Consider the following 24,567-nt stretch of genomic DNA (forward strand, 5'->3'; position numbering starts at 1 on the left):
GCAAAATTGAACACTTACAACACTCCAGGTAGTAAAAGAGTTTTTTTAAACATTCTGATCAACCTCCCCTCCCCCCTCCCCTCCTGCCATGAACCATGGACCTTGCCGTTGGTGGGGAGGCTTGCATGCCTCAGTGATACAGAGAGCCATACTATAGGTGCAGTGACAATGGAGGGGTATCTGTTGAGAGACTGGACAAATGGGTGGTCCCTGAAGAGGGGCAGCAGCTGCAGGGGCAGCAGTCTTTTCAGCAGCTGCAGGGGCAGCAGTCTGAATGTTCGACTGATCTGCTCTTGTAACATTAACCATGATAGCCTTGTTGTGGTGATACTGCGAATGACTGAAAGCAAGGAGAAACTACAGCTGTAATTTTTCCTGAGGGCATGCAGCATTACTGTATGGTTAAATAATGATGGCGACCTCTTGAGTAAAATATTTGTGAGGTAAAATAGTCCCCCATTCGGATCTCCAGGTGGGAACTACTCAGGAGGATGTCATTATCAGGAGAAACGAAACTGGCATTCTATGGATAGGAGCATGGAATGTCAGATCCCTTAATCATGCAGGTAGGTTAGAAAATTTAGGGGAGGGGATAGGTTAAAGTTAGATGTGGTGGGAATTTGTGAAGTTCAGTGGCACGAGGAACAAGACTTCCGGTCGGATGAACGCAGGCTTATAAATAAAAAATCAAATATGAGTACTGCAGGAATAGGTTTGCAGGAATAGGCTTAATAATGACACAGGAACACAGATAAGATACTACAAACAGCATAGTGAACACATTATTTTAGCCAAGATAGACATGATGCCCACGCTTACCACTGTAGTACAAGTTTATACATGAATTAGCTCTGCATATAATGAAGAGATTGAAGAAATGTATGATGCAGTTAAAAAAGTTATTCTGATAGTTAAGGGAGACAAAAATTTAATAGTCATGTTGGACTGGAATTCGATAGTAGGAAAAGGAAGAGAAGGAAAAGTAGTAAGTGAATATGGAAGGGGGGAAGGAATGAAAGAGGAAGCTGCCTAGTAGAATTTTGCACAGAGCGTAACTTAATCAGAGCTAACAGTTGGCTTAAGAATCACAAAAGAAGTTTGTATATGTAGAAGAGGCCTGGAGACACTGGAAGGTTTCAGACAGATTATATAATGGTAAGACAGAGATTTAGGAACCAGGTTTTAAATTGTAAGTCATTTCAGGGGCAGATGTTATTGGTTATGAACTGTAGATTAAAACTGAAGAAACTGCAAAAAGGTAAGAATATAAGGAGATGGGATCTGAATAAACTGAAAGAACCAGAGGTTGTAGAGTTTCAGAGAGAGCATTTGGGAATGATTGAAAATAACAGGGGAAAGAAATACAGTAGGAGAAGAATGGGTAGCTTTGAGAGATGAAATACTGAAGGCAGCAGAGGATCAAGTAGTGAAAAGACAATGGCTAGTAGAAATCCTTGGGTAACAGAAGAGATATTGAATTTAACTGATGAAAGGAGAAAATTTAAAAATGTTGGAAATGAAACAGACCAAAAGGAAACAAATGTCTCAGAAATGAGATTGAAAGTAAGTGCAAAATGGCTAAGCAGGGATGGCTAGAGGACATATGTAATGATGTGGAGGAATATATCATGAGGAGTAAGATAGATACTGCCTACAGGAAAATAAAAGAGGCCTTTGGTGAAATGAGAACCACCTGTATGAATATCAAGAGCTCAGATGGAAAACCAGTCCTAAGCAAAGAAGGGAAAGCAGAAAGGTGGAAGGAATATATACGAGGCGCATTCAAGTTCTAAGGCCTCCGATTTTTTTTCTGATTAACTACTGACCCGAAATCGATGAAACTGGCGTTACTTCTCGACGTAATCGCCCTGCAGACGTACACATTTTTCATAACGCTGTCGCCATGATTCCATGGCAGCGGCGAAGGTTTCTTTAGGAGTCAGTTTTGACCACTGGAAAATCGCTGAGGCAATAGCAGCACGGCTGGTGAATGTGCGGCCACAGAGAGTGTCTTTCATTGTTGGAAAAAGCTAAAAGTCACTAGGAGCCAGGTCAGGTGAGTAGGGAGCGTGAGGAATCACTTCAAAGTTGTTATCGCGAAGAAACTGTTGCGTAACGTTAGCTCGATGTGCGGGTGCGTTGTCTTGGTGAAACAGCACACGCACAGCCCTTCCCGGACGTTTTTGTTGCAGTGCAGGAAGGAATTTGTTCTTCAAAACATTTTCGTAGGATACACCTGTTACCGTAGTGCCCTTTGGAACGCAATGGGTAAGGATTACGCCCTCGCTGTCCCAGAACATGGACACCATCATTTTTTCAGCACTGGCGGTTACCCGAAATTTTTTTGGTGGCGGTGAATCTGTGTGCTTCCATTGAGCTGACTGGTGCTTTGTTTCTGGATTGAAAAATGCATCCACGTCTCATCCATTGTCACAACCGATGAAAAGAAAGTCCCATTCATGCTGTCGTTGCGCGTCAACAGTGCTTGGCAACATGCCACACGGGCAGCCATGTGGTTGTCCGTCAGCATTCGTGGCACCCACCTGGATGACACTTTTCGCATTTTCAGGTCGTCATGTAGGATTGTGTGCACAGAACCCACAGAAATGCCAACTCTGGAGGCGATCTGTTCAACAGTCATTTGGCGATACCCCAAAACAATTCTCTCCACTTTCTCGATCATGTCGTCAGACCGGCTTGTGCGAGCCCGAGGTTGTTTCGGTTTGTTGTCACAAGATGTTCTGCCTTCATTAAACTGTCGCACCCACGAACGCACTTTCGACACATCCATAACTCCATCACCACATGTCTCCTTCAACTGTTGATGAATTTCAATTGGTTTCACACCACGCAAATTCAGAAAACGAATGATTGCACGCTGTTCAAGTAAGGAAAACGTAGCCATTTTAAGTATTTAAAACAGTTCTCATTCTCGCCGCTGGCGGTAAAATTCCATCTGCCGTACGGTGCTACCATCTATGGGACGTATTGACAATGAACACGGCCTCATTTTAAAACAATGCGCATGTTTCTATCTCTTTCCAGTCCGGAGAAAAAAATCGGAGGCCTTAGAACTTGAATGCACCTCGTACAGGGTCTATACAAGGGCACTGTACTTGAGAGCAATGTACTTAAGGGCAATGATACGGAAATGGAAGAGGATGTAGATTATGAGGAATGGGAGGTATGGTATTGTGTGAAGAATTTGGCAGAACACTGAAAGACCTAAGTCGAAACAAGCCCTCAGAAGTAGACAATATTCCGTTAGAACTACTGATAGCTTTGGGAGAGCCAGCCATGACAAAACTCTTCCATCTGGTGAGCAAGATGTTTGATACAGGCAAAATACCCTCAGTTTTCAAGAAGAATATAATAATTCCAATCCCAAAGAAAGCGTATGTTGACAGGTGTGAAAATTACCTATCGGTTTAATAAGTCACTATTGCAAAATACTAACACTAATTCCTTACAGACGAATGGAAAAACTGGTAGAAGCCGACCTCAGGGAAGATCAGTTTGGATTCTGTAGAAATTTTGGAACACACAAGGCATTACTGACCCTAAAGCTTAGCTTAGTCGATAGGTTAAGGAAAGACAAACCTACATTTCTAGCATTTGTAGACAGAGAAACCTTTTGACAATGTTGACTGGAATACTCTCTTTCAGATTCTGAATGTGGCAGGGGTAAAATACAGGGAGCAAGAGGCTATTTACAATTTGTACAGAAATCAGATGACAGTGATGAGAGTCGAGGGGCACGAAAGGGATGCAGTGATTGAGAAGTGAGTGAGATAGGGTTGTAGCCTATCCCTGATGTTATTCAGTCTGTATATTGTGCAAGCAGTACAGAAAACAAAAGAGAAATTTGGAGTAGGATTAAAAATCCATGGAGAAGAGACAAAAAACTTTGAGGTTTGCCGACAACATTGTAATTCTGTCTGAGACAGCTAAGTGCCTGGAAGAGAGTTGAATGAAATCGATTGAGGCTGAAGGAATTAGACTAGGAAATGAGGCACTTAAAGTAGTAGTTGAGTTTGCTATTTGGGAAACAAAATACGAGGGTTGCCCTGAAAGTAATGCATCATATTTTTTTTTACTCAGCCAAAAACAATGCTATGAATGCGAAATGTTACATATTATTATTTGAAGTCTTATGAGTGAGCACACCAAGTTTCTGCCACTTCCAACAGAGCATAGCTGGAGGACAGTTTCAAAATGGCGTCTGTAGGTGATGTACGTTACAAGCAATGTGCTGTAATTGAATTTCACAGTGCAGAGAAAGAAAGTCTGGGTAATATTCACAAACACTTGTGCAAAGTCTATGGAGCTTCTGCTGTCAACAGAAGTACAGTCAGTTGCTGGGCATGGAGGGTGAGGCCATTAGAAGCCAGTTCGGCAGTGCTCCACAATTTGCAGCGGTTGGGGAGACCATCCAGGCTGTCACACGTGACATGTTGCAGTGAGCTTATTTTGTCATTCATGATGACAGACACATTATGACTTGGTAGCTGGTGCTGCATCTGTCAACCATCAAAGGAAGTGTGGATGCAACTGTCCGCACTCTTGGCTGTTCAAAAGAGTGTGCAAGATGGGTCCCGCACAGTGTCTAATGGTGGATCACAAATCGCACAGAAAAAACATTTGTCTTGACTTGTTGCATTGTTCTGAAGCTGAGGGGGAGGCCTTGTTGTCTCGGATTGTGGTGATGAAACCTGGGTTCACCATTTTGAGCCCGAAACAAAATGACTGTCGATGGAATGGTGCCATTCCCAATCGCCACAGAAGAAAAAATTCACTGGTAAGGTCATGATCGCCATGTTCTGGGACTGTTAAGGTGTAAATTCCCATTGATGTGATGCCAAGTGGTGGTACCATTGATTCAGAAGCATATGTCAACACATTAACAAAACTTAAGCTGCGCTTCCGGTGACTCAAGTGCCACAGCAAGCCAGGAGATGTTTTGCTGCAACATGATAACGCTTGGCCCTACACAGGTCTGAGGACTGCTGAACACATCACAGCCCAGGGTTGGACAGTGTTACCCCATCCACCCTACAGTCCTGATCTAACCCCCTCGGACTTCCACTTTTTCAGGCCATTAAAGTATGCCGTTGATGGAAGACATTTTGAAGATGATGAGAAGGTGATTCACACAGTGAAGCACTGGCTCCATGACCAGCTAAAGTACTAGTACCAACAGAGCATGCACACCCTTGTTTCGCATTGGACGAAGGCCACAGAATGGGATGGATATTATGTGGCAAAATAGGGTGTGTAGATAAAATACCATTCTTTTGTATGTGTAATTCTCATTATCTTCAATAAAGAATCGTTGAAGAAAAAAATGCGGTGCACTACTTTCTGGGCAACCATTGTAACTGATGACGGTCAAATTAGAGAGGATATAAAATGTAGACTGGCTATGGCAAGGAAAACGTTTTTGTAGAAGTGAAATTTTATTAATATTGAGTATAGATTTAAGTGTCAGTAAGTTCTTTCTGAAGGTATTTTTATGGAGTGAAAGTGAAACATGGACAATAAACAGTTTAGACAAAAAGACAATATAAGTTTTCGAAATGTGGTGCTACAGAAGAATGCTGATTATTAGACGGGTAGATGAACCGTGGACCTTGCCGTTGGTGGGGAGGCTTGCGTGCCTCAGCGATACAGATAGCCGTACCGTAGGTGCAACCACAATGGAGGGGTGTTTGTTGAGAGGCCAGACAAACATGTGGTTCCTGAAGAGGGGCAGCAGCCTTTTCAGTAGTTGCAAGGGCAACAGCCTGGATGATTGACTGATCTGGCCTTGTAACAATAATCAAAACGGCCTGGCTGTGCTGGTACTGCAAACGGCTGAAAGCAAGGGGAAATATGGCCGTAATTTTTCCCGAGGGCATGCAGCTTTACTGTATGATTAAATGATGATGGCGTCCTCTTGGGTAAAATATTCCGGAGGTAAAATAGTCCCCCATTCGGACCTCCGGGCGGGGACTACTCAAGAGGATGTCGTTATCAGGAGAAAGAAAACTGCTGTTCTACGGATCGGAGTGTGTAATGTCAGATCCCTTAATCGGGCAGGTAGGTTAGAAAATTTGAAAAGGGAAATGGATAGGTTAAAGTTAGATATAGTGGGAATATGAAAATGCAGTAAATGAAGCAGCCAAAAAGGAATACAAACGTCTCAAAAATGAGATCGACAGGAAGTGCAAAATGGCTAAGCAGGGATGGCTAGAGGACAAATGTAAGGATGTAGAGGCTTATCTCACTAGGGGTAAGATAGATACTGCCTACAGGAAAATTAAAGAGACCTTTGGAGATAAGAGAACCACTTGTATAAACATCAAGAGCTCAGATGGAAACCCAGTTCTAAACAAAGAAGGGAAAGCAGAAAGGTGGAAGGAGTATATAGAGGGTCTATACAAGGACGATGTACTTGAGGGCGATATTATAGAAATGGAAGAGGATGTAGATGAAGATGAAATGGGAGATACGATACTGCATGAAGAATTTGACAGAGCACTGAAAGACCTGAGTCGAAACAAGGCCCCGGGGGTAGACAACATACCATTAGAACTACTGACGGCCTTGGGAGAGCCAGTCCTGACAAAACTCTACCATCTAGTGAGCAAGATGTATGAAATAGGTGAAATAACCTCAGACTTCAAGAAGAATATAATAATTCCAATCCCGAAGAAAGCAGGTGTTGACAGATGTGAAAATTACTGAACTATCAGTTTAATAAGTCACAGCTGCAAAATACTAACGCGAATTCTTTACAGATGAATGGAAAAACTGGTAGAAGCCGAACTCTGGGAAGATCAGTTTGGATTCCGTAGAAATGTTGGAACACCTGAGACAATACTGACCCTACGACTTATCTTAGAAGAAAGATTAAGGAGAGGCAAGCCTACATTTCTAGCATTTGTAGACTTAGAGAAAGCTTTTGACAATGTTGACTGGAATACTCTCTTTCAAATTCTGAAGGTGGCAGGGCTAAAATACAGGGAGCGAAAGGCTATTTACAATTTGTACAGAAAGCAGATGGCAGTTATAAGAGTCGAGGGACATGAAAGGGAAGCAGTGGTTGGGAAGGGAGTGAGACAGGGTTGTAGCCTCTCTCCGATGCTATTCAATCTGTATATTGAGCAAGCGGTAAAGGAAACAAAAGAAAAGTTCGGATTAGGCATTAAAATCCATGGAGAAGAAATAAAAACTTTGAGGTTCGCCAATGACATTGTAATTCTGTCAGAGACAGCAAAGGACTTGGAAGAGCAGCTGAACGGAATGGACAGTTTCTTGAAAGGAGGATATAAGATGAACATCAACAAAAGCAGAACGAGGATAATGGAATGTAGTCAAATTAAGTCGGGTGATGCTGAGGGAATAAGATTAGGAAATGAGACACTTAAAGTAATAAAGGAGTTTTGCTATTTGGGGAGCAAAATAACTGATGATGGTCGAAGTAGAGAGGAAATAAAATGTAGACTGGCAATGGCAAGGAAAGCATTTCTGAAGAAGAGAAATTTGTTAACATCGAGTACAGACTTAAGTGTCAGGAAGTCATTCCTGAAAGTATTTATATGGAGTGTAGCCATGTATGGAAGTGAAACATGGACGATAAATAGTTTGGACAAGAAGAGAATAGAAGCTTTTGAAATGTAGTGCTACAGAAGAATGCTGAAGATTAGATGGGTAGATCACATAACTAATGAGGAAGTATTGAATAGGATTGGGGAGAAGAGAAGTTTGTGGCACAACTTTACCAGAAGAAGGGATTGGTTGGTAGGACATGTTCTGAGTCATCAAGGGATCACCAATTTAGCACTGGAGGGAAGTGTGGAGGGTAAAAATCATAGAGGGAGACCAAGAGATGAATACACTAAGCAGATCCAGAAGGATGTATGTTGCAGTAGTTACTTGGAGATGAAGAGGCTTGCACAGGATAAAGTACATGGAGAGTTGCATCAAACCAGTCTCTGGACTGAAGACAACAACAACAAAAATGTAAGGTACATGGTGGCAAACATTTTAAATAATTATCTATAATATAATATAGCTTTATTCATGATATTCTCAGAAACAGTTTTTTCTCTTATTTAGACACAGATAAAAGTTACATGTACTACACAAATACTGTATGTCCTTTACAATTTGGTCTTTTACATCTTCCTTGTGTCTGTAATCTACTGCACCAGCTCAGGTAGACTTAATCTGGAGCCTATTTTGTTGGACCTCTTTGCTTCTTCCATAGTACTTCTGTCTCTATATTGGCTAAAGGCCTACACCTCTTTCTTTTGTCCTGCCAATTTCCTACTTGTAGAGTGTCTCTACTATTTCGGATTTGAATTCTAGTTGATCTTTTGGTGTATTATGGGAATTTTGACTCACATAGTCCCTTTCTGCAGGCAGTACATGAACTTTGAAATGTTGAAGTGTCCATTTGCTTTTCTTGGGACACAAAACCTCAGGAATCCATTGATAATAGAATAAAAGCTATAGAATAGTAGCAGTTTATGAGAATTTCTACGTTTCAATAAAAATGAAATGTAATCAGTCAAAACAGTGTTGAGGTCTAATGTTCATTTGAATTATTGGAAACTTGCTCACTGAAATATTCCAGTGCTACAAATCAGTGGAAAGATTTGCTTTCATTTCACTTTACTTAAACTCTTGCATGTCTTCACAAAGGTACACAAATGCCTAATGATGCTTATTTTACGCAAACAGTATTTTCAAGTTCACTTCCCCATGCAACTATTTATTACATCAAATGCAGTTTACGTTGCATCGCAGATACTACAAGTAATTTTCAGAATTGTACTTACATTTATATCTAGCTGCAATTCTTCTGAGCGGTTATCAGTGCCTGTACAAACTCCCAATTTTTACGTTGTCCAATTTTTACACAATCCATTCTAGCCACTGTCATGAATGATGATTTTGGTGATAAAATGATTAGGATAACACAAACACCCTGTCCCCAGACAGAGAAAATCCTCAACCTGGCTAGGCGTCGAACCCGGGAACCCATGATCCAGAGGCAGCAATGCTAGCCACTAGACCACGAGCTGCGGACCAAAACAATGATGATAACTTATTATGTGCACATGTCCTGAACAAAGGTGCGAACAGCAAGTTGCTCTAGAGGTGTTGGTAGTTTTTTGAGAAATCTGCACCTACAATCACTTCCCTCAAATTAGTTAAGGTTTCATTTATTAGTATCATTTTGGTATGATGAAAATTCGCTACACACAGCATTAAGTGGTCAAGAAAGTTCCTACAATTCTACACACAAAGTGGAGGATTAGAAATCTGCAGCCAAAATCATCACAGAATCATCAAAACTTATAATTTAAGCCTTATACTCAGCACCATATTATAAGACTATGATTAGTTCTGGAAATGATGCACCAGCTTTGCTTCCACATAATGAACAAGGCTATCTGTCTTAATCAAAGCAGCCAGCTGCCTCTAGAAACTAAGAATAGGTTCTGAATCCACAGCAGACATCATTTGTGCCGACAGGGGCCATGATTTGCAGCCAGGTGCACCCATTGCACTCAGTTACTGTTGGCAGAGCTTTGTCAATATTTGGATTGGTGTTTGTGTAAGATGCTTCATCACCTGCCAAACATTGGAGCTCCCAGTGGCAAACAATCCCATCTTCTGCACATGTTGAGACCTCTCAGGAAGATTCATCCCAGACACAACAGACAAGGTGATCCATGCTCTTTCAGATGTACTTTCACAGTGGGCAATACCTCAAACCTGTTTGTAAGGCATAGTGGGACAGCTAAGCAGCCAATACTCACTTTCATCTTCCACACAGAGATTCCACCATTGCTCACTATTCACTGTAAATTAAGTGTTGACCAGTCAGAACATGCTCTGTAATGTCAGGCATCCCAGTTGACATTATAGGCTCAAGGCGTCAAAGCATTTGTTTCAGAGCCTCAGTGTCACCACAGCCCAGAGCATCAGTCTGTAGCCCATTGACCATGGTCAACATAGTGTCTGGCCGACTCTGCCTGCATCTTACCGAGTAAGGTGGCACAGTGGTTAGCACACTGGATTTGCATTCGGGAGGATAATGGTTCAAACCTGCGTCCAGCCATCCTGATTCGGTTTACTGTGATTTCCCTTAATCACTTCAGGTAAATGCTGGAATGGTTCCTGTGAAAGGGCACGGCCAACTTCCTTGCCCATCCTTACCTAATCCGATGTGAACAATGGGAAAAATGACCTCGCTTTTTGGTCTCCTCCCTTGAATCAACCAACCAGTTCTGCATCTGTACACATTGGGGGTATCCCTATACATCTTTAATCAATTTTCATAGATACCACAAGTAATATAGCACTAACCGATGGAGTCACTGGGTACAATCTAATTTCTGCTTATGTGCTACTTCTGGTTTTTACTATAGTCCAAAGTATAACTGCTTCCTATCTGGCCCTACCATCCAACAGCAAGTAATGGACTCCCTGTAACGTTCTGTCATCTCGCACTATTACTCGGAGACCAAAACAGCCGGACTATAAGCTTAGCTTTCCATGTGTAGACTGCTGTTTACGTTACAGCACAATCGGCTACGTTTTCAGTGATATCATGTCCGGCAAGCACGGCGTACTGATGGATGGCGACACATTGTGTTCAGCGATGGATCACGATTCTGCATTGCTCCTAATAACCGTCGCCAACGGGTGAGGTGGTGCACTGTGTATGTTTCCCATTCTTCGGGTGTTAGTCGGCTCACACAATGCAAATGCACTAAAATTTATGCAAGAATTTAGAGTAAGTTAGTATACACTAGTCAACACAGTAATGTTCACAGATATAATTTACTTCTTCACAGAAGCATGTGGAACAAAATTAAACCCTCTGTAATATACAGAGACTGCTGCTTTTAGTTTGTTCCATGGGCTCTGTGGTTGTGGCTGACTTTTAGGCATTTAAGAAGGACCAACATTTTAATGATGAGTCATATTTATTTCCTGAACTTCAAAGGGAATTTTACAATTTACAGGTGAATCCAGATATTTCAGGGTAGAAAAATGTATTTTTATTGTGCATATGAAGTCATATTTACACCTTTATAGCAATGGGTCATATTTCAGTCAGCTTTTTCCACATAATAGATCATATTTTCTCCACTTTTGTCAAAAGTGCATCTGTTTGTATATGCAGACTGAAGTGAGGAATGAAAATTTGTACCAAGGTTGGTATTAAAACCCAGGTCTTCAGCTCGCTAGGCAGGTGCACTATCCACTACACCATCCAGACATATATTTGTCATATCTTTAAAGACACAGGAATAAAAATGTGAAAATGTAGCCCAAATGACAATGTTTCAGGTGATATTTTCACAAATAAACACAACAATTACTACAAAGCCTTATGTATCGGAACTGTAGTGGACAAGCAGTATAATGCACTAATTGGTTTGCTGACATCGTTGTGCAGGATTGACAAAACGCCCTTGAAACCAACAAAGAAGACTTCTGATATAATAAAAATCACACACATGGTCACACTATTTAGTCTGAATACAAACTCAATCTGGTTCAACATGCTAGAAGTAAAGTGCTCCAACAGCATGAAGTTGCAATGTTTTGCTCGTGATTTTTAAGAGAAATACTCCAGCACTGCTGAGGAAATATTTTGTAAATTATGTGAAGTTCAAGTTAGAGCAGAAAAGTTCTTTAATGTGAATAGAAGTGCTGAAAATGATACCAAAAGATCTTGGTGTCCACTAAGGAAACCACTAATGTGGTTGGGTGTTATACTGTAGATGCTGCTTTGGGTCTTCCAAAAGTTGATAAACCTGGAGAAATGTTCCATGTAACATGTGAATCTCTTGAGAGAGTAAGAAACTCGTCAAATGTCATTTTGTTTGACAACTCTATGAATCTACTGTGGCCAGATGTTGTGAACAGAGACAAACTTTTCCTGCTAGTAACAGATGATACTTCATACATGGCTAAAGCATCCAAGGATATTCAGATTCTTTACTCCAGTTTGGTCTCTGTCACTTGCCTTGTACATGTGTCGCACAGGGTTGCAGAAGAGGTGCGTTCATATTACCCTGATGTGGACAAATTAATTTTGTGTGGCAAGAAAATTTATGAGAATGCACCACTACAGGTGTAGAAATTCAAGAAACAAGCACTTTCACTGCCGCACCTGCCTCAGGTTGTTCTTACATGATGGGTTTCTTGGCTTACTACTGCAGAAATTTACTGCACCAACTACACCAAAATCAAGACCGTCTTTTGTGAGCTTGATAGTGATGAATCAAGTGCTATCAAAACTGTGAAAGAGGTCTTTACAGGTAACTTGTTCAAAGACTCTGTGTACAACAACACCAACTTTTCAATTGTATCAAAAACCATCACACTACTAGAAGCTCCAGTTACTCAACTGTGTGAACCCTAGATATTGTGGAACACGTGCAGTTTGAGTTGGGTCGAGCTCATGGACATGTAGCTGAGAAAGTGAACAACAGATTGCAAAGTATTCTTTAGCAGAATCCTGAATGTTCTATAATGTGCAAAATTAGTGACAGTCTCTCTGGGAATGCCACAACATTCAAAGACAGTGAACCAAAGTTATCATACAGTGACCTCTCAGTCTTCAGATATACTCCTGTGATGTGGATCGGAGCTTTTCCTGGTACAAAACTATCCTCAGCGATTATCATAGATCTTTGAAAATGGAAAATTTGAAAATGCAGTTTGTGGTCCAGTGCAACCCTGCAAAGAGTGAAGATTGACAGGATGTGTTAACTTATCTAGAATACTTTAAACAAGCAGTGTGAAGCAGTAAAAACATGGTTTTATTGTTTGGATAGGTGTTATTGTTTCCACTGTACTGCATTTCTTTTATTGGTCACATACAGACATTTTAAAAATAAGTGCTAGTTAGTTTCAGACACTGCGAAAAGTAATTACTACACTCACAAAGTGTTACACAAGTGAATTTTGTATTACATGGCACATAAAAAATCAACAAGGATCTTTTTAAATAAATGTGAACAAAATCATATTTCATTTTTGAAAGTCGTATTTATGTAAGTTTTAGGTCATAAATGCTTGCATATTTCGGTTTTTAAGACTTAAAATCCAGGCTCTACACATTAGTTACAAGCAGCGTGGACATGTTTTATCTAATTGCACCCTTACATGGAGGAATAATACAGAAATTCTTACTGGTATTTTGATAAGATTTTGTACTTAAAATTTGAAAAAGAGGAGCCATTTTTCCTCCAAGTGTGTCCTTTTTATTTTAGGCTACTTGCCCAGGTGTGTGGCTGTGCCCCGATGGAGAGGTTACTGTTAAATTGAAGTTATTTGGTGATTTTGCTGAAACAATGCATGTTGAACCTGTTTTTCCCATGCTGTTTCATGAAAAATTTACATTTCAAAAGGCAAGTATTACAACAGTGCAAAGACACTTCTGACTTGAAACTGCACCTTCATACTGTCTCATAATATTTTTACACTAGTGATTAATTGTAGTTTGATAGTTTGTTAGTTTGTTACAATGTTTATAGTTCTAACCTGTATAACACTTACACATATGGATGTGGAATAGCATTATCTTTTTGTATGAAGAAAATATGGATATTTTTTATTAAAAAGCAGTCCATATCACAATATATTTTTTAAATAGTTAATCCTATATAACCAGTTTCTGTCTATAAGACCATCCTCAGACTGAAGGCTGTGCAATATACAGTTTGATTATGTGATGATGTTACAAACTTTTGAGGATGATGGAGAAGGTAAATTTATCAGTTTGAGGTAAGGGATCTTGGTCCAACTAAGTCGAAAGTTGTAAGTAAAAATCATTCTTATCCATCTGGCAGTGTACCTATTCTGCTGCAAGTCTTTGCTTTACATGTTTTGGGAGGAAACTGTATAGACCAAAACAACAAAGGGGAAAAAACAGTAAACGTGAGCTCTAATGTTTGTACCTTAATAGCTGTGGGCAGTTTTTCTTCTCTTTTACTGAACAAATGCTTGTATCTCTGTTTCTTGTTGTTATTTTGAGTCTGAAGACTGGTGTGATGCAACTCTCCATGCTTGTCTACACTGTGCAAGCCTCTTCATCTCCGAATAACTACTGCAACCTACATCCTTCTGAATATGCTTACTGTATTCATCTCTTGGTCTCCCTCTATGATTTTTACCCCTTCACCCCCACACACTTCCCTCCAGTACTAAACTGGTGATCCCTTGATGTCTCAGACTGTGTCCTATCAACTAATCCCTTCTAGGAGTCAGGTTGTGACACAAATTTCTTCTCTCCCCAATACTATTCAGTACCCCCTCACTAGTTACATGATGTACCCACCTAATCTTCTGCATTCTTCTGTAGCACCAGAGATTGAAAGCTTCTATGATTTTCGTGTCTGAACTGTTTATGACCCACCTTTCACTTCTATACAGGACTACACTCCAGGCATATACCTTCAGAAAAGGCTTCCTAACATATAAAGTCTATATTCTATGTTAGCAAAATTTTCCTTGAGAAACACTTTCATTATCATTGCCAGCCTACATTTTATACCTTCTCTACTTCCGCCATAAGCAATTAGTTTAGTGCCAAACCAGCAAAGCTCACCTACTACTTTTAGTGTTTTGTTTCCTAATTCTATCAACATTGCCGGATTTAATTCTACTACATTCCATTACCTTTGTTTTGCTTTTGTTGATGTTCATCTTATATCCTCCTTTTAAGATATTGTCCATTGCATTCACTTTCTCTTCTAAGTCCTTTGCTGTCTCTGACAGAATCAGGTCATCACTGGCAAACATCAGATTTTTTATTTCTTCACTGTGGACTTTAATTCCCATTCCAAATTTATTCTTGGTTTCCTTTACTGCTTGCTCAATGTACAGATTGAATAACATTGTGGGTAGGCCACAAACTTGTTTCACTCGTTTCTCAACCACTGCTCCCCTTTCATGTCCTTTTACTTTTATAACTGCCATCTGGTTTCTGTAAAAGTTGTAAATAGCCTTTCATTTCCTGCATTTTACTCCTGTTACCTTCAGAATTTAAAAGGGAGTATTCCAGTCATCACTGTCAAAAGCTTTCTCTAAGTCTACAAATGCTATAATCGTAGATTTGTCTTGCCTTAACTGAGCTTCTAAGAGAAGTCGTAGGGTCAGTATTGCCTCGCATGTTCTTACATTTCTCCAGAATCCAAACTAATCTTCCCTGAGGTCATTTTCTATGAGTTTTTACAACCTTCTTTAAAGAATTTGTGTTAGCAGTTTGCAAGCATTCATTTTTAAAACGATAGTTTGGTAATATTCTCACCTGTCTGCACCTGTTTCCTTTGGAAACAGAATTATAACGTTCTTTTTGAAGTCTGATGGTATTTCACCTGTCTCATACACGTTGCTCACTGGATGGGTGAGTCTTATCATGGCTGGCTCTCTCAAGGCTATCAGTAGTTCTGACAGAATACGATCTACTCATGGGGCCTTGTGTTTTGACTTAGGTCTTTTAGTGCTGCATCATATTCTTCTTTGAGGATCATATCTCCTATCTCATCTTCAGTTACATCCTCTTCCAGCACTATAATATTCCCCTCAAGTACATCTCCCATGTATAGATTCTCTGCGTACTTCTTCCAGCTTTCTCTTCTTTGCTTAGGAGTGGTTTTCCATCTGAGCTCTTGATGTTGATGCAGCTACTTTTTTTTCTCTAAAGGCATGTTTAATTTTCCTGTAGGTGATATCTTATTTTTCACCATGTGATATATGCTTCCAAATACTTACATTTGTCTTCTTACAGTTCCTGCTTAGCCATTTTGCACTTCCTGCCAGTCTAATTTTTTAGTTTCTAAGATATGCATTTTAGAGTCTTTGTTTATTAATAAAAATTTTCTCGTTTTTGTATATACTGCCTCCTCCCAGAATAAGGAAGGAAATCAAAGAGCTCACAGTATAAGAGGTCTACTGTCAGGGGTATCAGAGTGATTTTCCCTGATAAATTTTTTTTTTCCCTGATCCTGGTCAGTTCTGGACCAGGATCCCTTACCTCAAATTGATACAGTTACCCTTCTCCATCATCCATGAAAGCTTGTAAAACATCACTTATTTGCCCTGTACAACATTTCTAATGGGTCAGGTATTACATAACTTATCCACCTTGAAGTTATAATCTAAAATGACACATTACTCAGGTGGTGTGAGGAGCCAGTGCACAGAGCTGCTGGTACCTCTCACAATCTGTTGACTAGCTACCAAAGGCTAGGAGCTATAAAAGGGAAGATCTGCCCACAATTACTCATGTGGTTCATAATAAAAATGATCAAAATCCACAAATAGCATGTATATAAACAGAAAAAAGTTCCTATGCTGAGGTGACTAAACTCACGGGATACCTCTTAATGTTGTGTTAGACCTCCTTTTGTCTGGCATAGTGCAGCAAGTCAATGTGGCATGGAGTCAAAAGTCGTTGGAAGTCCCTCGCAGAAATATTGAGCTGTGCTGCCTCTATAGCCATTCATAATTGCACAAACTGACCTCTCAGTTATGTCCCATAAACGTTCAGTGCAATTCATGTCAGGCTATCTGGGTGGCCAAATCATTTGCTCAAACTGTCCAGAATATTTTTCAAACCAATTGTGGCCCAGTGACAAGGTGCATTGTCATCCATAAAAATTCCATTGTTGTTTGGGAACGTGAAGTCCATGAATGGCCGCAAATGGTCTCCAAGTAGCCGATTGTAAGCATTTCATGTCAAAGATCAATTCAGTTGGACCATAGGACACAGTCCACTCCATGTAAACACAGCCCACACCTTTATGGAGCCACCATCAGCTTGCACACTGCCCTGTTGACCACTTGGGTCCATGACTTCATGGTGTGTGCACCACACTCAAACCCTACCACCAGCTCTTACCAATTGAAATCAGGACTCATCTGACCAGCCTTCTTCAGTTGTCTAGGGTCCAACTGATATGATCATGAGCCCAGGAGAAGTGCTGCAGGCAATGTCATGCTGTTAGCAAAGGCGCTTGCGTCAGTCTGCTGCCATAGCCCATTATTGCCAAATCTCACTTCACTGTTGTAAGAGATACTTTGATTTCTGCAGTTGCTTGTCTATTAGCATTGACAACTCTATGCAAATGCCGCTGTTCTTGGTTGTTAAGTGAAGGCCATTGTGTTGTCCGTGGTGAGAGGTAATGCCTGAAAGAAATTTGGTATTCTCGGCATGCTCTTGACGCAATGGATCTTGGATTATTGAATTCCCTAATGATTTCCAAAATGGAATGTCCCATGCATGTATCTCCAACTACCATTCCATGTTTGAAGTCTGTTAATTTCTTTTGTTGGGCCATAATCGCATTGGACATCATTTGAATGAATCACCTGAGTACAAGTTAATACCCCTTTATATCATGTGTACATGATACTACTACCATCTATATACATTATCATCACCTTCCTTTATTGCGCATGAAAACGTAATACAGTGTTGCGTACTATCTACTAGTTTTGAAGTGGATTATTTTTTCTTACATGATTCATTGTAAATGTTGTATGAGGATGGTCTTATAGACTGCAAGTAGTTACCAAGAAGTAAAAATACTTTTTTTTTTATTAAAATACCAACTGCGTATCCAGTACTGCCAGGTTTGTATATATCTTTTATAAGTCCATCTCCTCCTCTCCCCTCTCTCGCTCTCTGTCGATCTCCTCCTCCCCCCTATATGCATCCATCTGCTCCTTCCACCTCTTGCTGTTGCTCTTCTCCTCCCCCTCCCCACCTTCCTCTCTGCTTGTCATCACCCTCACCCCAATAGGAAGTTGCTAGTTCTGCACAGTGTATCATTCCAGATCGTAACTAATATATGTACTAAATGTGGATGAAATTTCAGGGATTTAGGATGAGCTTTACACCCACCACTTTGCCTGTATACACATGTCCAATATATTTCATGTATATCTAACATATTTCACTTGTATCCCTAGTTAATTTCACCCTGCAGTTCCATTTTCAAGTAGCTCAATGTTTATGATACTGTATCTTTTGAACTACATGTCATGTAGTGGTATATGTAGCTACTGGCTGCAAAATGTGTTGTGAACAGAGTTAGTAGTAAAGAAGTAATAAATTATATCATCAAGCAAGATGCAGTAGTTTTTCGTGCATCTCAATATTTGACGTCATATCTCATGAAGTGTAAATCATACAGTGATATATTTTTGTAGGTACATTGAGCAACATAAGTAGATACTGTCTGTGAAACGTGCTGTGAATGGAGTTAGTAGTAAGAAGTAATAAGTTAAAGCATCACACTTCATGCGGCAGTTTTACTGCATGAACAACGAAAATTTGTTAAGTGATAAACTTTTTCCTTTCATCATTTTGTGGGGTTCTCAGCAAGAAAAAGTTTTGTAAAGGTTTGTTGCAAGTCACTAAGTGCTCTCATTCTCAAATACTGGATCAATAAAGTATGGGTATTCATACACCATGTTCTACACTGCTTTCTCACCACTGTCCTCACCCCTTTGGTAGATGGTTCTTACTCTGAAAGCAATTCTTTCCAGACAGTACATGATATTTGTACCAAGTTTTGTTGAAATTGGTCCAGTGGTTTAGGAAGAGATGTGGAACACACACATATATACTGTAGATACATATTACATACATACATATATATTTTATAATATATGTGGAGAAAGTACAGTCTTTGTTGTTCAGCATGATCTCAAAAATTATCAAAATATGGATACTCATTTTCTGACTGCAGGAATGTGAATCTTCTCTGCAAATATTAACACTTGGGTCATAGCGAATTAGTGATTCTGCTTGTCCCATCCTGATGGTACATTGTTAATATTTGGAGCCATTATTCCTCATTTGCTACTTCTTTTGTGGTTACCAGATGATAAGCAAAATATCATCTTATGTCTGCAACTGATTTTTTTTTTTTTCAAACATGATTCACCTAACCACATGAGACATTATCAGTTGTTTTTATGTCTCCTTGTCTTTTTATGTGCCCATTGGCTCTTATGAAAGTATTAGATGAACACAATATTAAGTTTTCAGTCAATTGCATAACACAATTTTGCATTTCACAAGCACATAACCTTGCTTGCTGTACAATACCCTTGACCTCTGAAGGTCAAGTGCTAGGAAATGCAAAATTTTAATGTGCAGTTACCATTGTATGCAGGTAAATGAAACACCAAATAACCTGGTGACATATTTTGATAGTATTTTAAAATTTTTCATTGTATCACAGAGTTAGGCAACCATGAAGCCATCATGATCTACTATTCCATTCCAATTTATCGAAGTGATGTACTTCCTTTAAAAATATAATACTATGTGATCAACATGAGAGTTCCATGTTAGACTGTTGTCAAGTATTATACCTAAAAACTTTTCCTTTTGTTTTTCTATTTTTGTAGTCTTTGGTAGACTGAAACACATATTCTGGGTCTTTTCCTCTTTTAATAGTAGACCATTTGCATTAAACCATGATGTTGCATTTTCTTTTGCCAGTTTCATACCACTTACAAGGTTATCAAATACATGGTTTACAGATAGAAAAGTTGTATCATCTGCATACACATACGTCTTTACATATATATTTCCTGATAAGTCATTTATGTGTACAAGGAAGAGAAGTGGTCCCAATTTAGATCCCTGCCGCACTCCGTGTTGAACATCGAGTGTGTTTGACAGCTGGCTTCCTGAACTCACCACCCGTTTCCTTTTATTGAGGTATGATTTGATGAGTTTTAAACTTTTATCACATATTCCATAGTACTCGAGTTTAGAGAGCAAAAATGAGTGGCCAACACAGTCAAAGGCTTTGCTCAGATCACATAAGGTTACCTGTGTGTGAGCATGGTCCTCGAATGCTGCTAAAATGTCTCTGACTAAGAGATCTATGGCATGTATAGCTGGCCTTCCTTGTCTGTAACCAAACTGTGATGCACTTAACATATCATTTAGTTCTAGGTACTCATACATCTGCTGATATATTATGCCTTCAAAGACTTTTCCTAGTACTGGAATTAGTGCAATTGGTGTGTAGTTTGCAGGATCAGATTTGATACCCTTCTTAAAGACTGGAGTCACCTTGGATAGTTTGAGAGAATCAGGAAAAACCCCTTCAATGAGACACAGGTTTATAGAATATGTTAATGGTGCTGCAATGTAATGTATGATTTCTTTCAATAGATTGTTTGACATATTAAAAAATATTTGTATTGTATGCATTTTTCATTTCTTTGACTATTTTAAAACTTCATGTTGACGTACCTCTTTAAAGTGGCCCTATTATGGTTTAGGTTTGCACTCTTAAGATAATCTATACATGTTACATTGGGTTTACTGATCAACTTTTTTATATCTTCAGTATAGCTTACAAAACATTTGTTGGATGTATCTGCTGGTATAGGGACTGTCTTCTCAAAGTTTCTGACTTCACCTTTAACAGTATTAATTACTGACCAGGCTGTTTTGCATTGGTTTTTACTATTTTTTATGAGATTTGTGTTGTATCTTTGTTTCGCCAATTGTAACTCTTTCTTATACAGTTTCTTAGTGGTTTTTTCGAGATCCTTAATTTCATTAGAATTATATACTTTGCCAAGGCGCTTCAATGGCAGTAGCTTATTTTTTAGATTCTCCAGTTCTTTGGTGTAGACCTACCACAATTTACCCTTTCTTGTTTTATGATATTTCTTTTGAACAAGATGTGCTTTTAAAGTACCTATTAAGTAATTGTGGAATGTTTCATAAACTGTTTGAGCACTGAAATCACAGTTTTGAAATAATTTGTCCCAGTTGGTTATGCTCAGCTGGTGTATTAATTTTCTGAGATTGTGTTTTGTTAATATTAAGATATCAGATTTTGTTAACTTTTGTGCAGCCTTGCTCTCATCCCCTTTTATAAAATGTCTTAAGTCTACTGTTAACATGGAGTCATCTGAGAAAACAAATTCCTTTACCTTGGTGGAGTACATATCATGAGCACAGTTGACAAAAGCATTATCCAAGCACGCTTTTAGTCTTGTTGGTTCTGAATTTACATGATGGAAGTTGTGCTGCCTTAGCATATTCAGTAACTTATTTACACTGGGTTTGTTACATGTTACATCAAAGCTTGAATACAGTCTCCCCCAATTACAGTTACATATTGTTTCCATTTTGTTATGTAGCAGATTACACTGTCTAAATTATCTAAAAAAGTTTTATCATCTGAGTCAGGGGAATGGTAGATACATATTATGATAAGTTTTATTATTTCACATATGATCCCGGTAATTTCAAAGTGTTTCTCTACCATGCCCAACTAAGATCTAGTGCTCTACACTCTATTTCACTTGAAACATAGATAACAGTACCACCATTACGGTACTGAGAGCTGTAAAAACTGTTTCCATGTTTATAACCTTCTGGTGCATAGTATTGTATTTGTCCTGGTTTAAGCCAGTGTTCAGATAGACATAAGAAAGAATACTTATTCTGTGGCAATGACTCCTCCAGAATTTCAACTTTACTTTCAAGATCCTGAATGTTTAAAAATAAGATGTTGCTGTGACTTATCTGTGAGTTAGCAGGCTGGTTTTTCACATTTTTATTTTCTTCTGGGCTTGAAACCATAAAAAATTATCACTGAATGACACATGTATTTTTTCTTTGGCTCCTCCTTAAGCATTGCTGTGTTGCCACTCCAGTTGTTGTTGGTTCTGCTACTGCTGCTGCTGTTCTTGTTGCTGTTGCTGCTTCTGATGATAATGATGGTCCTGCTTCTGCGTCACTTATTTCTGGTGTTTGTTGTTCCACAACTGCTGTGCCTTTCTGTGAATTGTTAATTTTTGGGGTGTTCAGTTGCATTAATAAAATTTCGCATTTGTCTTGGAGAGGTGTAGCTTCATTGACTGCAGATTTCACATTTGAGTCTCCAGGTAACACACACTTCCTGTCCATGAAAGGTATGGCTTTTCTATCATCACACTGCACATTTGAGATTTTATTTACTAGTTCTAAAATTTTTGTTACTATTACGTTTCTTTCAAGTACATTTAGATGAGAACTGTGTGTTGTGTGAAATCTTTTCCCTAAATTGCTGATGTTCACAAATGTTAAATTTTCAAACCGCTTGCAAATATTTTGCGTCTCTTTATTTGCAGTTTCAATTTCTTTATTTACACAGGACCATTCTACCAAATCGTAATGGTGTGGCACTGAAAAAACAATAACATTTGTTCCTCTCAGCTCATACAGTTTTCTTTTTAGCGAGATTAAGAGATCTTTTTTTTCGTTCCCACCGACATCATTTGATCCTGCCAGGAAGATGGAAAAGTCCTTTTTGCCCAAAGAGGAAATTTTTTCTTGACTCATTGACGTAGCAGCACTGAATTTTGCTCCTGGTTTTATTGTACAATTAAAATTCTGACTGCTTAAATGCCAAAATTCAGTGGCTATATTTCATCCTTGGCTGTCGGCATACAGCTCAATTTTACCGGTACTTGCTGTTCCAAGATTACCTGTTTTCTGCCTACCTTTGCAGTAAGCGAAGCCTTGTTTGGCACTATTTATTATGTCTTTTTTGTTTACACACGTCGATATTGTCTCAGTAGAACAGCTTAACGGTGGAAGATTTTTTGTGAGCACTTTCGCATATGATCTTTTACTTAACTGCTGCTGAAATATTCCATGTTTTACCTCATTCACAGTCGTTTGGTTTTCCACATGGTACACTCGAACTGTTAACAACACATAGTCGAAAGAGCTTGAAAGTAATCTTCATTCACTACATTTATGTTTCTTGCACCGTTTTCTGTATCTTGTATTATCTGTTTGTGTCTTTTGTACTTCACTTCCATCCAATTCTCCGACATATTCATAGTTTCATGGTACGATTTTGTCATGTTCCGTTCAGTTTTTTCTTCTTTAAGTTCCTTGATATCCATCTTCAAGGAACTGATAATACATTGTAAACTAGACACACGTTCGGTGAGCTTTGTAATTTCATCCTTACAACTGTCACTATTTTTCTTTTCACAGCAAAATTCACACTTTTTCTCAGAGACACACATCGAACTTTTACACTAGCCGCAATGCCAGGATGACACACACTCATGCAAATGCAACATACACACACATAACCAACAGTGCAGTTGATAAGGCGACCAGAGAAACGCAGGAAAGAAGAGAAAAATGGATGGACATTGAGTATATTAGTGCATTAGACAATAGTAACAAAGGAAAACAGCACTGGGTTAGGATGGAAGAAAAGCCATCTGGCAAAATCAAACAATGTAAAATCCAGGATGGAACATAACATTCCATTCTGGATTTTCCTTTGTTTAATTTCTACATTTTTAATATTTGGATATTGTAAAACACTTGTTGAACAATAAATGTCTTACATCTTCACTATTTGTTCAAAACGTTCAGAAATGTTGTTCAGTCAGATAGTAATGTATCGTTCTTGGCCACATCTGGAGGAGGAGGGGCGGGAGTGCATTAATGAGGGCTTCATCTGCTTCGTTATTGTGGAAGCCTGAGCTTGTATTTGAGGGAAGAGGTCTTTATCCAGTGTGGAGATGATGGGTCAGCAATTCTGTAATTATTCTAAATTGCCTGTGGTCAGAGCCTACTATGTTGGCTGTAGGACAAATGATTTACCTGTAATGACTGATGTTTCCCAGTATCTATTTGAAATAAACTTTTGAAAAATCCAGGTGGGAAGTAGCACTTACCAAGGAATGCTGTTAGTAGAACTAGGAATGAACAATGAAAATGCTTGTATTCCGCACCAAAGGTTGATTGTCTGAAAGGCGTGGATGTTAAAAACAACTTTTTGGAGCAGTTATGGACCTTTGAAACTCAGAAATTAGTAGGCAGCTCTCAGGGTTGTAGGAAATGAATCATGGGGCACAGATGATGTTTCAAGATTGTTGAGTGTTTTAGTTCAGGATTGTGTGATCCTGAGTGGTCAATAAAATTATTCTGATAAAGTTTGAAAGTGTAGTTCAGTGTGTGAGTGACTAATAAAAGACTATAAATTTCATATGTTTCCAAAGAGGCAATGTGGTGATTCAGTGTGCCTTTTTCTTTTGGATCATGAACTGTATCATGTTTTGTTTAAGGATGAAATGATCACCAAAATTTGCTAGAAACCAGGTGGTGGCAGTATGCTTTTTCCAATCAGACAGTCGCACCTGGATTCTTTCTGAAAATAGTTAGAACACTACCCAATTAATAACTTTTAATGTACATTTTACCCTCCATACTACCTGTTCATTCACCTCCATATTTTTTTAAATTTATTATTATTTTTTTTTACTGTATTTACCTAAAAGGAAAACAGTAGTCATGGTGTTTCAACAGTGTTGAATAAAATTTGCTCCATTTGTTGTCAGATCCTTTCGCCTGGTCCACGAATCCCATTTCTCCTGTGCTAAGTTGTATTTGAAGGCATTAATGTTTGAGTTATCTTTTTCATTCATTTTTTCATTTCATTTTATTATCTTCCTGTATATCATTTACATGATGTAGGAATTGTCACAACAAAG

At 39.0% G+C, this 24,567-nt stretch overlaps 1 protein-coding gene across 5 annotated transcripts in view; it reads left to right on the forward strand.

Moving 5' to 3' along the window:
- The window catches only part of LOC126237400 (uncharacterized), a 192,283-nt gene that overhangs the window by 24,693 nt on the left and 143,023 nt on the right, over positions 1-24,567 (forward strand). For all 5 annotated transcript variants that reach the window (XM_049947513.1, XM_049947495.1, XM_049947522.1 and 2 more), the window contains one exon: positions 13,287-13,424. In XM_049947513.1, the coding sequence (XP_049803470.1) occupies positions 13,368-13,424 (57 nt within the window). In that variant the 5' untranslated portion in view covers positions 13,287-13,367. The remainder of the gene's footprint in view (positions 1-13,286; positions 13,425-24,567) is intronic.

Source organism: Schistocerca nitens, chromosome 1 (genome assembly GCF_023898315.1).
Source record: "Schistocerca nitens isolate TAMUIC-IGC-003100 chromosome 1, iqSchNite1.1, whole genome shotgun sequence".
Classification (NCBI taxonomy): Eukaryota; Metazoa; Arthropoda; class Insecta; order Orthoptera; family Acrididae; genus Schistocerca; species Schistocerca nitens.